The sequence below is a fragment of the Pteropus alecto genome, unplaced genomic scaffold (genome assembly GCF_000325575.1).
Source record: "Pteropus alecto unplaced genomic scaffold, ASM32557v1 scaffold73, whole genome shotgun sequence".
Taxonomy (NCBI): domain Eukaryota; kingdom Metazoa; phylum Chordata; class Mammalia; order Chiroptera; family Pteropodidae; genus Pteropus; species Pteropus alecto.
This window is the reverse complement of record NW_006436284.1, coordinates 66,048-83,301: the sequence shown is the minus strand read 5'-3', so window position 1 is coordinate 83,301 and position 17,254 is coordinate 66,048. Positions and strand designations below refer to the sequence as shown.

General features: G+C 38.3%; 1 protein-coding gene across 8 annotated transcripts in view; it reads right to left on the bottom strand.

The window, feature by feature from the left end:
• Nucleotides 1-636: 636 nt before the first annotated feature.
• ZNF131 (zinc finger protein 131) overlaps nt 637-17,254 on the bottom strand; it is a 29,365-nt gene continuing 12,747 nt past the window's right edge. For 5 of the 8 annotated variants that reach the window (XM_015589848.2, XM_006912434.3, XM_015589849.2 and 2 more), the window contains exons 5-7: nt 8,413-9,095; nt 3,102-3,232; nt 637-2,453 (exon numbers count right to left, since the gene is read on the bottom strand). In XM_015589848.2, the coding sequence (XP_015445334.1) occupies nt 1,767-2,453; nt 3,102-3,232; nt 8,413-9,095 (1,501 nt within the window). In that variant the 3' untranslated portion in view covers nt 637-1,766. The remainder of the gene's footprint in view (nt 2,454-3,101; nt 3,233-8,412; nt 9,096-17,254) is intronic. The other 3 variants (XM_006912435.3, XM_015589851.2, XM_025047209.1) reach the window with 2 other exon arrangements.

The following is a 17,254-nucleotide window of genomic DNA, read 5'->3' as shown; positions in this document are numbered from 1 at the left end:
GAACATGGACATCCTAAGGCAAACTGAAAATTCAACATGATATAATTCTATCATCAGTATTTCTTGACTTCAAAGAAAAAACATATATATATAAAGCTTATATATATATAAGCTTTGTAGTTAGTACCCAACTGTCAAACAGAACAGACTTGAATATGTTCATATACTTTTTTGATCTTAAAAACACAATATCCTTATTTCTGTTATCTCTAGTTTTGGGAAGTCATCCTCTTAAGTACATTTCATAAATGTGATATATTTAACATCGTTACCAAAGGAGAACAAGTTTAATCAATCTTTTAAATCTAACACACTGATAAGTGGAGAAAGTTATTTTAAAAACAGGCTCTCCTAAAAATATTGGCTCTGTGCTCACCATTTTCTAACTGCAAACATCAACGTGTTGTTCTTTCCTTCTTTTTGAACAGATTTTTGGGAACTGGAGGTGTGTACTGAGAATTTTATATCTCAATTCACCAGTCATGTTAATACAGATGAGAAAACATCTCTGACCACAAACCAACTTCCACACTGGGTATTAAAAAAAAAAAGAGTCATGAACACATAATTTTAAAGTTTACTTTAAAAATGTAAATATCTCCCAATATTTAACAGGTAAAGAAAATAGCATATTGGTTTATTTTATGTGGTTGTTATATTTTATTTTCCAAGTAATACTGATTAAAAATATTTACACACCTACTTTTAAGTCCACAGTTTAGCACTCATATTTGTATGGCTTTAAAAGTTATAGCACAAGATCTTTACATTAAGGATCAGGGGAAAAGATTCATTCAAAACAAAGCCTGATATATTATATACATGTTTTTCTCTGTACTTTATTTTAAATACATTAATTTTTAAATGATGCTTATCTTTTATTTCATCTGGTGGTAAAATACTAGTGCAATTTTTCATCAAAATAAAGTTTACCACAGATATAAATGAATTTTCCCAATTGAAAATGGCCCTTCAGCTGCCATGAAATTTCTCAATCTAACAAGTGAAAAAGAATTGGTACTTGTCATTATAAGCAAAAATATAAAGTACTATAGCATCACCTACATTGCTTCTTATAACACAAACTTTGAAAGAACCAGAGATGCTTTATAGAAGTTTAGTTGGTTTTGAAAAGGCACGTGGGTGTGGGTTTTTTGTTTTTTGTTTTGTTGTTGTTGTTGTTTTTTAATTCTAGAAATTTTGCCACCACCACTCTATTTCTGTTGTAGAGATGACATCTGTGACTATCAGGGTAGACAAGAATGTTGTTCAAACTAAAGAAAGCCAGAAGCCAAAATTTAACTGCACAGTAACAATGCACTTTTCTTCATGCAGCCTTGTGTTTCCTATATATTCAATTTTCTAACATGCATTAGAATACATAAGCTTGTATTCTAATGATTTAACGTTTGATTTTACAATATGGAAAAAATTTGAGGAAAGACATGACCTGGGAGAGAGAAGGGAGAACCCTTATCACAATGAAAATAGATACATTCGTACCCAACTCTATAAGAATATAATCCATTTAAGTTTCCAGAAATATACTTCTCAAAACTTCCCACTCACTATGGGAAAGAGCCCTCCTCTGTGGCATTAAGTGGGGAGAGATCAGTTTGTTTCAATAGAAACAGTTCAGCACAACAGGAAAGTTTAACTTTGGTCCACTTGTCTGTTAGCTCAAGGACAGTCACACTGCCCAACATCAGTTCAGAAACCCAACACATAAATTTAAAAAAAAAAAAAAAACATATGCATTTGTTATTTCATTCTAAAACCGACATAGGTGTTCTGTTCTCATTTCCGGCCCTTTCAACTTGAGAATCCACTGTTGGTTTGGTCCCTAAACCCTTAGCATCTTCGTGATCATCTCTGGCAGCCTCAGCAGCATCTTTTTGGCTAGGCTCTCCCTCCTCCTGGTTCATGATTTCAGGGGTCACTTGATCCAAGTCTGCTTCTAGAAGCTCAGTTTGTACTTCCACTGGCATCTGATTTACCCGTTCAACATGCAGCTCCTCTACATGTACTTCAGTACCTTCTTCAGTCTGAATTCGACCCACTTCTAGGTAACTTACCTGGACCTGCTCCGGAAGCTCACTTATGTGTGAATCGTGCACTTGGCTATCCTGGAGCAGATCTGGATGGACCTGTTCCACAGTCACTTGTGCTGAGTCCACCTGAACTTGAAGCAGTGGTAACACATGTACCTTCCCAACTTGTTCTATAATGGTCATTGATGTGACAGGTTCAGTTTGCACACGAGTTTCCACTGAAAGAACTTCTTCGGTTACTAGATGCTCTGAAATATTATGAGTATCACTGAGATGCCTCCTTAGTTCATTTCCTTGCATAAACCACAAGTCACATAAAGTACAATGGTTGGGTTTATCTCCAGTGTGTATTACCAAGTGATCTTTGAACTGGTCCCAGCTGTTAAACACACTGTTACACACCTGAAATAACCAAACATATGGTGTTAACAATACTTATATTGAAACTAAAGAAAATGTGGATGCATTTATCCTCTGTAAGGACTGAGTTGAAGATTTTTCTGAAAATGTTAGGAATATGATATTTGTCATATAATCTGATCCAAGGAGATTTCATAATTCTTTTATTTGATCTTTTAGCTGACGTAGCTAACAAAGTATATACATTTTGGGAAACATTTTAATATCGGCTCCACTGTTTAAATGTCATAAATTCTAAGACTATACAGTAACAATATTATTTCTCCCATAATATTAAAATTTAGAACCATTACTTTAGTTGGGATAAATCTACACTAATCATGGAAAAGACAATTAGAGCCGGTCCGCCCTCTGCCCCACTCCTGATTTCTAATGATTGCTCTATGGTTAAGAATCACCATGGTTTCAGACAACCTGCCATTTAGGACATAATTTTATTGACTTTGGTATCATCTAGGGTTGGGTAAAAAACATTATTCTAATCCTCATTATAAAATCAAGACAATAATATTCTTTATTCTCATTTCTTTCCAAAATGTCAGCTCTATACCTCTGGCTCTAGATTGTTACTCTTCACTTTTAATAATTTCAGTAGACTCTCTGTTAAGGACAGAAGACATCCACACATACCTGGCATTCATAAAGCTTCTTTCTTCCCTTTTTTGCCCCCACTCCAGTTTGGCACGCAGTCAGGTGACATTTGAGGGTGCTATTCCTAGCAAATCGTTCATGACAATTTGGACATTCAAAAGGTTTTTCACCTATTAGAATAGAAAAAAATTATATTGACAATTTAAGAAAAACAGAAAAAGCAAATAATTTGTTTTTCTTTTTGGTTAATTCTAACAGGACCTTCTTGAAAGGAGGATCAGAATTTATAATTCACATGTTTCAACCACATCCAAGACTCTTCTAGAGGTGAAAATAGGTTTTCAGTGGTTATTATAATTGTATCTGTGCTCTGATGAATAAAACTTGGATCTAAGTTCTGTTCCGTGTTTTTGCGTTTCTTAAAAAATTGTGTACTTTCCCTTAGTTAAAAATTAAATCGATTTCTATTTCAGGGGAACGCATCACTATGCATTCCACAAGCATTTTTGAGCAGTTACTGTGTGTGAGACCATGTGCTAGGTGATGAAGATAAACTTTTTATAAAAACTTAATTATACAGGCCAGGGTATTTCATGAAGGTGAAAGACATGAAAATAAAGGCAATGCACTATAAAAGGCCTGTTACAGTAGAGAGGGCAATGAAAAATATACTGCAGAAGTACAAGGGAGGAGAGTGATCAATTCTGCCTGGAATGGAATGAGAGAAGGAAAGGAGGAAGTTTATTCTAGGCAGAGGCACAGAAGTGTAAAACAGCACGGTGAGTGAGGAGTAAAGAGTGAAGTATCAATAATGACTCCCAGATCTCTGGCTTAGAATACCAACCAGAATAAAGAACACAGAAGTCCAAGTAGGTTTGGAGTGGGATATTCTGGGAAAGATTATTGTTTTGTGTCTGCTGAGTTCAAGGCACTCAGAGCAAAGTGGAAAAATCCAGTAGATAGTTGTATGGACAAATATGGAGCCAAATAGAGGGTTAACTGATATTCAGATTAGGATCTAATGTAGGTGGTAATAAAAATCTTTGATATGCATAAAACTCTCAGTATGTTACATGGTAACAGAATGCAGGGCAGACCCAAATGAAATATCAAGTTAAGACAGGTTGATGAGGCAGCAAAGAAAGAAACAGAACAGAGAGAAGAAGGAAAGAACACTGAAGGAAATTAAAGAAATTCCAGGAAGATGAGGATAATAACAAACTGTGCCAAACTGAACAGGTAGGATAACAAGAGGAGTATTTGTAATACTCTAGTAAGAACAATATGAGCGGTATGGTGGAATCAGCAGTCAGACTACAGTGGGATGAGGGCCAGAGAATGAGAGGCAATTTAATGAAAACAGTGAGTACAGAAATTCTTTCAAGGCTTGGAAGTAAAGAGGAGAGGTGGCTAGAGGTAGACAAATCAATAAGAGGTTCTTAAGCCAGAATAGAGTCATTATGTATTTCTTGAAGGAGCCACTGGAAAAAGAGAGGGGAACGGGAATGATAAATGGAAAACTGGAGGAGAGAAACATCAGCTGTGGTATCCAGGACCCGGTTGTTTAAAAATTAAACTACCTGAATATGTACACAAAGATATATATACAAGTGTGCTTACTGCAGCATAGTTTGTAACAGCAAAAGACTAGGAACGATTTAAATGTGTACCAACAAGAGCAGTGAAGTAAATTACCATATACTCATACATCGAAATACCATGCAGCCACAGTGAAGAAAATTAAGTAGATTCATAAATACTTCATATACTAAAAAGTTTAAAATAAATTAAAAGGCATAGCACTGTGCTGCATACTGCTGCTTGTTTTCTCAAAAGCCCCATGTGTGTCTATGGTTACTTGAAAATTCAATGACTATACCTGGAAGCATAAATAAGAAAATGATGGCAGTAGTTGCTTCTGGAGTGATCTACTGAAGTAGGAGAGATTCGCTTTACAATGCATGTCTTTTGAGCTTTTGCTATTTAAAAAATTAGTCTAATAAGCCCAATAAAATTTAAAAATAGCCAACAAATGATACTTTAGATGTGTGGACAATACAGTCTTCCAAGTGCTTTTATATTTTCTTTAATTTGTCACAACCCTGTAAAGTAGGTATCATTACCCATATTTAAACAGATAAGGAGAGGCCCAAAGACAAAGTGACCGACCAGTCAAGTTCATCATGCTGGCAAATGTCAGAACTGGAATAGGAATCTAATTCTGATTTCCAGACCCACGTTCTTCCTATGATTCCACACCTCTCCTGGATACTAGAAAAATTATTTGAAAACATGATTAAATGTTTCCTTTAGGTTCACTTTCATACTAGGTGTCCTAGAAGTATATCTATCTGATGTCTCTCGCCACCCTGAAAGTGCTTACTCTTTTATATTTTTCTAAGTGGATAACCTCCAATCATGTAGTCACCCAAATCAGAAAGCTGAGAGTCACCCTAGCTTACTCTCGCATCTCACCAAGCACCAAATCCTGTTGATTCTGCCTACAATGTCCCTCACATTGCCAACCCTTTTCCACTATCACTGCCTGTACTCCATCCCTCATTATTTGGATTACGCAACAGATTCCTAATTAGACCTAGTAGGTTTCACTCCAATCTTGCCAGTCATCTCTCTAGAACATAAATCTGATCAGATCTCTTTCCGGCTTAAACTTCTTTAAAATGATCCAGAGTCTTCCAGGATAAAATCGGAACTCATTTACAACACTTACGAAAATAACTACGTGATCTTAGCCTCATCTCCCATTACTTTTCTCCCTTGCTCTTGAACCAATCACTGGTAGATAATCCATGATGCCTAAGTACATGCCACATGGTCAGCCCCTCCTAACACTTCAGCTCATTTCCTGGCTTTCCTCTACTTGGACCCAATCCTCCGGCCAGAATCTCCTATTAGCAGTGCTCCAAATAAGTTGCTTCCTTTCTTTCCTCTATGCCTGTGCATGCTTCACTTCATGTGCCTAGATTCTTCACTTCCTGGCTAACTCCTGTTCCTTTGGGAGTCATCACAGGGTAAGCCCTCTAGGAAACCATCATTCTCTCTTCCATCATAAACAGTCCAGTTGGGCATTCCCATAAGACTTAAGTGCTTACCTCTATCAGCACTTATCCTGTCACACTATGATTATGCCTGCTTGTCTTCCCCAAAGTAACTTGGAGCCCCTTGAAGCCAGGGACTCTGTTTATCTCCATGAGCTAACAGGTTGGCATTACCATTACTATTTTCTAATTGGAAACAAAATAGTTCAGAGGACAAGTAACAGCCGAAATTGTACAAATCAAGCCACAGATTACAATGCATGCTTTCAGAACATACAAGAAACCAAACCACTAAACTAATAAAAGTATGCAAACTGAAACTGCAGGGGTATAGTATGTGTATTTTGAGGGCAGAAAACAGGAACAGGATTGCTTATTTTTACACTTAGTTTGTTATAAGCAAAAAAAAAAAAAAAAGGATTCATCCTTTATTAACACAAACACAATTTAAAATTTTACTCATGCTCCTCTTGAATTTGCTAAGTCACTGATCACATCTGCAACTATCTTGTCACCAATTATTAATACTATAATTCAGGTTAAAAGACAACAAAGTTCAGTTTGCTTTATGTGCTTGCTAAACTGTTCCTCCAATGGGCATCTGGTTCTATAATTTTTAACTACTCAAGTTTATTAAGTTATCTCACATAATTTTGAAAGAAAAGACAAAGACATATAACATAAGGTCCCTCAGCTCTATATTCTGCTGTTCTATCTAAAATATGAAGTGCAGGACTAGGAAAGCACATTTTAAAACTTCCAAAATGGTCTCTGTTGTCTTATTTTTTAAACAAGTAAGCCACTAGGTAATGTTCTGGGTAAAAGAGACAATTGCTTCCACTTTCACATTGCTAGAATGTAGTATAAAAGTGCCTGATTATCATCTGTAAGGGTACTGGAAACCCATATCAAAGTGTGCTAGTTACCAAGTAACATTTATTTACTAATTTAATGTGTTTCTTGTGTATCAATACTTTTGCAAAACAACTCCACAGTTACCACAAAAATGTTCATCAAAAGATCATTAAAATTGATGAATATTTGTTTTAAGGACCAAAAACTATAACTATAGGCAGTTTCCAAATATGCAAGTATACATGTTTGAAAATCAGAAAGCATTTCCTGAAAGATTTCATAAACACCTATTAGTTACCCAAACTAGTATCTTAAAGCCTTTTAAATCTATACTGAACCTTAAGTTTAAGGTTCCCTTGTATTTGCATATTTATCAGTTCCTGAGTATTAATTTCAATAGTGAAAGATTATATCTTAATATTTGAATCTATCTGGTTTCTCAGTTTCAAGCAGTGTGTAGCAAGTGACTATGGACAGTGAAGGATCTATGAAAAAATTTCATCTAAAGTTCTCTGGACTCCAGAAACAAAAAGAAAAATTCCAAACAGTATAATATTACCTATACTGTATTCACTGTATTAACAGTCTAAATAGCTTTAACCATCACACATAATAAGGACTTGGGAACAAGTGTCCAGACATCTGACATTTAGCACACAGTAGCAATGTTGTCACCACACTTTTGTTACAGTGAGTTTAGAGACTCCCCAAGATTCAAGTCACTGGTGGCAGTTCCTGTGTCTCGCATAGGAGACACAGCAAAGCACGCTTGGAAAGTGGGAATAAGGACAGGGAATCTGACATGGAAAAAAAGATAGGCATAGGGGATGGATGCAGAACTATCAGGGCCAGAGGCCCTGGGACATCTCTTTCACGCCTGGGATGGCTCCCAGGAGAAGGACAATCTAAAGATCTTACCTTTCTCATCCCCCTGGCTGTCCACCATTCCTGACACATTCGCTCTTAGAGAGGCGGGGGGAAGATGGATATACACTGCCTACCTACCAAGCCACAACAGATGACCGAACGTATGGAAAGGCATAAACACAGCCAGGACTGTTTGTAAACATACTCATCCATATAATGTGTTAACATAAGACAGGAAATGTAAAAATAGTAACAATGAAGTTTCACTATAATTAGAATTTCATAATTTATGACCCGCAGGAAATAATCACAAATTGTGTTTTACATATTTCTTTTAAAAATACAAAAATGGGCAAGGTGCAACAGTGACGATTACTTTCAAAGCTGATAGTGATTTTGTTTTCAAAGCATCAATATTTTAACAAACTAATATTATAAAAACAATGTATACTCAGCCTACACCTTAGAAAATACAAGAAATGGTTTCTATGGTACTAATAAAAAGGATTTAAACATTTAGATGTGATGTGGAAAAAATATACTTTGAGCATAAAGTATTTGCTAATTACCTGTGTGTTTTCGAAGATGCTCTTTAAAATGTCCAAAGTGGTCAAACTGTTTCTCACAGTACTGACATATGTGAATTTTTTTCCCAGTTCTTTGCTTTTTACTGATTCCACCTTCTTCAAGGTGGTAACAATTGAGGTGCTGTTTCCATGCGCTCTCCCGAAGATATCTTTTATTGCATATTTCACACTTGAAACTCTCAGTGGAGTGTGATTTCATGTGTTCCTTAAAATGGTAAAACAATTTAAATGAACGGTTACATTTCTCACAATGGAACAAGTCCTTCACATGTGACAGCTGAAGTTCCACAATTTCAATACCTTCTACCTGTTTGCTTGTGGGGTCAGATGCACAGCCATCTTCTTTAATCTGCCCTTTTCTATCACCTTGACGGTACTTGCTAGTAATATCTGCCAAGAGTGCCAGAGCAGAATCATCAGAGGAACCTGTACTCTGAATGTACTTTATGGACTGCTTGGCAGAAGTCACTTCCTCAAATGTTTCAATGCCTTCATCTTCCACTTCGATTGTGCCTTCAGCAATCTCCACCTCAATTTCAACAGGTTCTGATTCTACAGATGGCAATGACTCAGTGATAACATTTGAAGTTTCTGCAATCTTTCTTTTTTTTGCCTCACTTTTTCCTGTGGTATTTTCCTCTAGTGGAGCAGAGTTTTCTTTGTTCCTGAAATACACAATGTATGGATTTAAAAATTGATAAGATCAATCAAAATTCTAGGAGGCTTTCTGGAGAAAACTGATAAGCTAATAATAAAATTTACATGGAAAGGCAGAAAACAAGATTGGAGAGCTTATACTAAATGATTTCAAGATTTACTATAAAGCTACAGTAAATTAAGACAATGTGATGCTGGTGAAAAGACAGACATGAAGAATGGAACAGAATAAAGTCCAAAAATAGATCCACATGTATGTAGTCACCAGACTTCTGAAAAAACATTCAAAGGTAATTTAATGAAAACAAGATTATCTTTTAACAGTGGTGCTTGAACACAACTAGTATCTATGTGGGAAAAATAAATCTTGACTCTTACCCTTATATCGTACACAAAAAAATTCAAAATGGTTCATAGACTTAAAATGTAAAAACTAAAACTTCTAGAATATAGAGAAAAAAATCTTTGTAACATTGGGTTAGTGAAAAAATTCTTAAATAGCACATAAAAAGGAAAAACCTCAATGGTAAAAGTGATAAAATGGATTTCATCCAAATTAAAAATTTGTGCCCTTTGAAAGCAGTTAACAAAAAGGCAAGTCACAGACCAAGAGAAAACATTTGCAAACATTTGTTAAAGGTCTATATAAAGAAATTTGTTAAAGGTTATATAGAGAATGTAAAAAGAATTCTCACAATTTAATAAACTCAGCAACAGAAGACAACTGTTGGGAGACAATTCTCCATGAGTCTTTTGTGTTTCTGTACATCTTATAAACTGACAGCTTTGCTTCTGGACTATCTTTTCAAAGATGTTTGCAATAGAGCCAACATTCTAGGAAGACAGAGATAGTGGCTCCCTCTGGAACAGAGGACAGCTTTGCTTAGTGTCCAATATAATAATGTCTCCCTCTGGGACAAACGTCAGGCAGATTTGCTTGCAACCCATTATAAAAGATTTGGGTTTCCTAAGCTAGAGATTCTTCAGCTTTGATATAACCAACCACATGTACAGCCTTCGCCTGAGCCACTCCATCACTTTTGTGGGACTTGGAGGAGAAGGGAAAACTGAAACAAATATAAAACTCATATATTTGGTGTGCAGAGGGTAATGAAATCCTTTCTTTCTGACCCATGGGTCTCATACCTTCTACCAGTATTCATGAAACTGTGGCAGGATAATTTGTTGGCTTGCAAACAGGGTAAAATCTCAGATCCCTCACAGTTCTTGCCAGGTTTTGGCAACAAGAACACAATGCAAAAAATGATAAGTCTTTCTGAAAAGGAAAGATGAGGTCTCACAGAGCAATTAACGGAATTTAAGAAAGTATACTGAAGCTGACATCAAGTATGTTGATCAAATTGTCATCGCCAACTAAGCAATAAATGGTCCTCTATGTAACTGCCTATTGCTATGAGCTGAATTGTGTCCCCCAAAAAGATATGTTGAGGAATGGCTTCATAGTGTAGTGGTTAGCACGTCTGCTTTACACGCAGAAGGTCCTAGGTTTGCGCCTCAGGTGGAGCCACAGACCACACCCCAGGAACACCAGGCCCCCCGAGTGCACCAGGCCCCGGGTGCACGCTGCAAGCATGTGGGAGGAGATACCCCACCTTCAGAGATCCAGCTCTTAAGAGGAGACGGCAACATCCATAAGTCAGGGGGTGGAAGCGGGGGGGGAGAGGGGATTAAAGAGGGAGTAGGAAAAGATATGTTGACGTCCTCACCCTGATAACATGTGAATGTGATCTTATTTGGAAGTAAGTCTTTTCAGGTATAATCAAGTTAAGATCAGGTCACTGGAGTGGGTCTTACTTTGATATAATAAGGAGAGGGACATTTGGACACATGCACAAAGAGGAGAAAGCCATATGAAGACAGAGAGAAGATGGCAATGTGAAGGTGGAGGCAGAGATTGGAGTTATGTTGTCACAAGCCAAGGAATTCTTGTGGCTACTAGAAGCTAGAAGAGGCAAGGAAGAAACCTCCCCCAAAGGCTTCTGAGGGAGTATGGCCCAGCCAACATCCTGATTTAGGAACTCTAAATTCCAGAACTGTGAGAGAATAAATTTCTTTTGTTTTAAGCCATCTAGTTGGTGGTATTGTTATAGCAGCCCCAGGAAACTAAAACTATTATCAATAAGGAAAGACTGGGAAGGTAGTTGGCAGGATGAATATTGAGCAGTTAAGTTCAAAGACTGCTGCTGGACCGGTGTCCCAGTTGTTGCAAACCTTCCTAAGGGGCAGAGGAGAGAAGAGGACTTCCCTGCCAATCTTGTGGTCAGCATGAAGTCCAATCCATCGTAATAACTAATACTAAGATTCATAGGAGATAAAGGAGTCAAAGAAGGTTCTGCCCCTTTACAGACAAGTTACTGTGTAATGCACCTAAAGCAAGGAGGGCAATTCACAACTGCTATTAACAGAACCAACTGAGTCATCAGAACCGCAGCTGGTTTACATGGAGATAAGGGGGCAACATAATGCTTGTTAAGGAAGAACTGTGACACCTGGGCTATGTCAGGGCTCAGTCCCTCCTGCACTATCTCATGTCCACCTTAGATCCATTTGAAGATGGCTGTAAAAGGTCTCAGAGTTTTTTGCAGTAGCTCTTGGCTGCCCTAGGGGAGCTTTGATACTTGTGGGGAGATTTCTCTGAGACAAACTCCTACGATGAGGCATTATCTAATGAGTCTTTCTGCCCAATTGGGTTTACAATGTTGATGAAGATGAGTCATTAGGAAATGAGAAAAAATCTAAAACAATATAAATTCTTGTGATCAAGCCTGATGAAAACCCCCTAATTTTTATGTTAAACCAGGCAAAAGCATAAGATGTTATGACAACAGGACAGCAAATGTCCAGAATTAAGGTACACTCTTTTTAAAAAGCTACCACTGTGCAAGTCAAGTCTGAGTTAACCAAAAGGCATAAACCTCATGGTCCCAACTGGAAAGCAATGTGAATGGGGATGCTAAATCAAGGAGTCTGCAAAAAAAACTGAAATTGACAAATGCTGCCTTGGCACAGGGCTTTGGTTGGGCTGAGAACACTGAAGTTTGGTTGAGCTACATGCAGCTCTTTCACAGCTTGAAACCAAAGTAAACGTGCCTTGCTTACTGATACAATCACTTTATCCCTCCACATCTCTTTCTCTTCTACCTTTCCTCCCCCTCTACCCTGACCTAACCTGCTAGAAAAAAGATAATTAGGTGTGGAGCCAAGGACTCCCTGTTCCCACAGGTACATAGAGAAGACACCATGAACCTATCCAAGTATGCTGAGGGAAACTCAAGAATCGGAAGGACTCAAACTTTCATGGCTCTGTTAAGATTCAGGTGTCCAAGTGACCATCCCACCTGGTTCCATGGAAAGATGAGATGCTAGCATTCAACTGATGGGGTCTGGACAAGGTTAACAGCAGGAAAGAGGCTGACTTGACCCTGTGGGAGGGGCTGATTCTACATCTTGTTGTTGCTTTGCCATCTGAATGTATAGCAGGAATTGGTATGGTATGTGCATCTACACTTCCTGATCCCCTAAGTACCAGAGATAGGTCACCCCAACTAGGAAGGTTCACATGTAGAGGAGAGCTGCTGGAACAAACTCCTCTGACATCTGCCACCAGCAGCTGGGTCAGGATTTATTTAGCACAAGTGTTCTATCTTGCGATGCCTATAAAGTTTATACTAACTTGATAATGTTCTGTTGACCGGCAAGCCAGAAGTCTCAATTGCAAGTCTCTGACTGCAGTGTTATCATACTTCCACCAACAGCAACTGCTGATAAACCCCAATAAAATTCAGGGACCTGCTCACAAAGCAGTTTCTTGGGACTATGAAGGTGGATTCACAACACTCCATCCCTCTAGCAGTAAAAGAAAAACTACTGTTTCTTCATCTCCTCCTTCTTCCACCAAAAATGAAGCCCAGTAACTTATTGGACATTTTGGGTACTGGAGAAAGTATGTGTCTCCCTTGGGCATTCTATTTTCTCTTTGATGTCAGCTCATCTGTAAATCATCATCTTTTAAGTGAGGCTCTAACCAACAGGATGCACTGGAAGTTATCTATCAAATTGTGGCACATTCTCTACCTCTGGCACATTCTCCATAACCCTAATGACCCCTTTGAGCTACAAGTCTCTGAAACTGCTCTTCTGCAGATTAGAGATTCTGGCAAAGAGAGGCAGCCTCCACTCAAATGTGTTTTAGAGTTGTTGATTCTCTGACACAGCTATAAGATATACACCCTTTGACAAGAAACGATTAGCTTGCTGTTGGGCCCTTATTGAAACTGATGGCCTGATAGAGGCTTTGAGGTCTCTAGCCTGATAATACCATTTGGGACTATGTCAACTAAGACTTCATGACTAGTAAGGTAAGAAGTACTAGATAAGTCAAACAGAAACAGTATAATCAAGAAAGCAATTGGCCTCTTGGCTTCACATGAAAAAGTAGTAGCATTCCTATTCTGTCGCTCAAAGAAAGCCACTAGTTTAATGGGGTCTTTGATTCACTGACGGTTTATCTAAGCTGAAAGCTGATGGTATACACTGGGCTGCTGCAGATTTCCAGCCTTAGCACCAACTATGCAAAAGCAAAAGTGGATGTGGTTACTCTACTGAGAGGACAGAACTCAAGGCTGTCTTCATAGCTCTGGAAAACATTTGCCACAATGAACCTTGTTATATTTCACTGATTCTTGAGCTACTGCCAATGGTTTCTTTGGAAGATTTGGAAACCTTGGTAGATTAAAGACACATCTTTGGGGCCACAGCTATGGAAACAAATAACATATGCTTATCAAACTATCTGGATCACTGATTTAGAGGCCCATGGTAAGGGCCTGTTTTCTAATAATACCAATTGGAATCAAGCTGCTGATCAAGCCTGTACTACTCAGACTTCCATCACTGACACCTAGCTTCAACATTATTCTCAACACAGTGACACAACTACCATCACACACTGAGCAGAAAGTAAAGGACCCCATTTTTTGATGCAGAGGTTGCCACTGCATGCCAGACTTGTGACACCTGCCAAAGGTTGTCCTAGTTGTCTCATGGTGAAGAAGGCCACATCACACAGGGTACTGTCTCCAACTGTTCCTGATAAACTGACTACACTCAACCTCTGACTCCATCTCAGGACAATCAGTGGTGCCTTTCCACTGCTGACACCTTTTTCAGGTTACACTGCTGCTGTTCCAGTCTGATCAGCTGGTTCTGGCCACACCATCTCTGTGGCCCTTGAGACTAATCTGTGCCTTATGTTTAGCTTTCTGGACCATCTGTAGTTTGATAATGATGTGCCAAACGTTATTCGATAACTGGCTGATTATTGTTGGACCTTTCAAACTCCCTACCATTCACAGATACTGATATGCACTGGAATGACTTCCTTAAATAATGACTCAGAAAGATCTATGACTTATTTCCCTAACCTCTTCCTTGTCCAAAAATTTGAGTAAAACAGTTTGTCACTGAACTCAGCTGCTTCCTGGTAAATGATCACGACAAAAGAGGTGAGAAGTTATACAAACCTACTTAGAAATTTAGGATTTTGTCCTGACCATTCTTAAACACAATCCTTTTCTCTTCCCCTAATGGCAACAGTGGGGCAGCCTGGGTTGGTACCTCTTCTAGGTGACAGCCTAGTCAAAAGGAGGCCTAGCAGATTCAAACTTAATTCTAGTTCAGCCATCTGAATTTTCATTGAACTGACATCATCCTAGATCCTAACAACAACGACCACTTGGTTGAATACACTACTTGCCAAGTACACTTACACCAGCCCTTGTGAGCCAAAGTGGGAGATACAATGGGGCTCTAAGTTTTATAAAAATGCCTTTGTCCCTGACCATTCTAGATGTAAGGTCTGGGTAAGAGGAGGGAATGACTGGAAAAGGGGCAAAGTTATAGCTAAATTGAATGAGACACACTGATACTACAAAGTGACAATAATCAAAACAGCACAGTATTGGCAGAAAAACACAGAGACAAATGGAACAGAATTCAGAGTCCAGAAATAAACCTCCATATATGTGCCCATATGTATAGGCAAATAATTTTCTACAAAGAACACAATGGAGAAAGCCTCAATAAATGATGCTGGGAAAATTGGAAAGCCAAATGCAAATGAATGAAACTAGACTGCTGTCTCTGACCATATACCAAAATTAACTCAAAAGAGATCAAGGACCTGAATGTAAGAGCTGCAACAATAAACCGCATAGAAGGAAACATAGGTACTAAACTCATGAACCTTGAATTTAGGGAGGATTTTATAAATTTGATCTCAAAGGCAAGGAAAGTAAAAGTAAAAATAAATGAATTGGACTACATCAAACTAGAAAGCTTCTGCACAGCAAAAGAAACCATCAACAAAGCAAAGAGGCAATCATCCGAATGAGAGAATATATTTGCAAACAACACCTCTGATAAGGGCCTAATATCCAAAAGACATAAAGAACTCATACAACTCAACAATAAACAATCCAATTAAAAAATGGGCAGAGGACCTGAACACTTCTCCCAAGACAACATACAAATGGCCAACAGACATATGAAAAGATGCTCAACTTTACTAACTATTAGGGAAATGCAAATTGAAACCACAATGAGCTATCATCTCACACTTGTTAGAATGGCTATCATCAACAGGACAAATGATAACAAGTGTCGGAGAGGTTGTGAGGAAAAAAGAACTCTCCTACACTGTTGGTGGGAATGTAAACTGTTACAGCCACTATGGAAACCAGTATGGAGGTTCCTCAGAAAATTAAGAATTGAATTACCATATGACTCGGCAATCCCTCTCCTGGGTATTCACCCAAAAAACCTAAAAACGTGTATCCACAAAGATTTATAGACCCTGATGTTCATAGCAGCATTATTCATGGTTGCCAGGACATGGAAGCATCCAAAGTGTCCTACGATAGATAACTGGATAAAGAAGATGTGGTACATATATAAAATGGAATATTACTCAGCCATAAGAAAAGATAAAATACTGCTATTTGCAACAACATGGATAGATCTTGAGATAGTCATATTAAGTGAAATAAGTCAAACAGAAAAGACTGAAAACCAAACAATTTCACTCATATGTGGGATATAAAACTGAAAGCAACAAACATGACAAACAGAGACTCAGGGACATAGACAACAATTTAGTGGTTACCAGAGGTAAGAGAGGAGGTAGAAGGGGTAAAAAGGATCAAATATTTGGTGACAGAAGGAAATCTAACTTTGGGTGAACACACAATGCAGTATATATATATATGATGTACTGTTGAACTGTACCCTTGAAATTTATTTGATTTTATTAACCAATGTCACCCCGAGAATTTTAATAATTAAAAAAAAAGAGACACACTGATTTTGTGAAGGTGGAGGGAAAGCAACAATTCTGGCACCTGAAGAGAGAATATCTTAGACTCCAGGAGGTGTGGGAAAGAAAGGACATTAATGATCTCTGTTCTTTAGAACTGCTCCTAGAGCCTTCCTCAGATAGGAAAATGCTTTGATGCAGCTCTCCCCAACTGTTGCAAGCAATTTGAAATTGCTAGATATGTCATCCCCTGCCAGATGGCTCTGACCATGATTTGATCACCATTTCCTTCAACTTTACCAAAAAGTGTTTTGGAAACAGTAGGGGATGGACTGCATGTCCCACGTAAAATACCAGATGTTTGCCCCCACAACCATTCCAAAAACTGAGGCTCAAACTGTGAGGTGGATGACTGCCGCTGAGCTAACATTCAAGGGCCTTCAGACAGTCCCTCCAAAAACAAGGATTAGACTCAATCATTCTGAGTTGGAAAAGGGGAGGCCACACTGGAGGTAATGTCAACTTATGCGCTGACTGATGTAGGTCCCACTTTGGGGGCACAAACAATAGTAAACCACCCTTTTAAAAGCACCTATATGCCCTGAGACCATATTTCCTGTGTGGAAGCCAAGTACTAACTTCTTTCTCTAAACAAAATATGGCTTGCAACTCAGGGGTAAAAGAAACTATTCTGTGTTTAAGGAAACGCTACTGCCAGATCAGTTTAGTTCTTAGCTGACAATGAAGATCTCTCCAAAATTAGGCTACCCTTGGCAACTTTGGGGAGCTTTCTGGAGTAATAACTGATTTTTATGCATGCCCCATGGGCAGTTT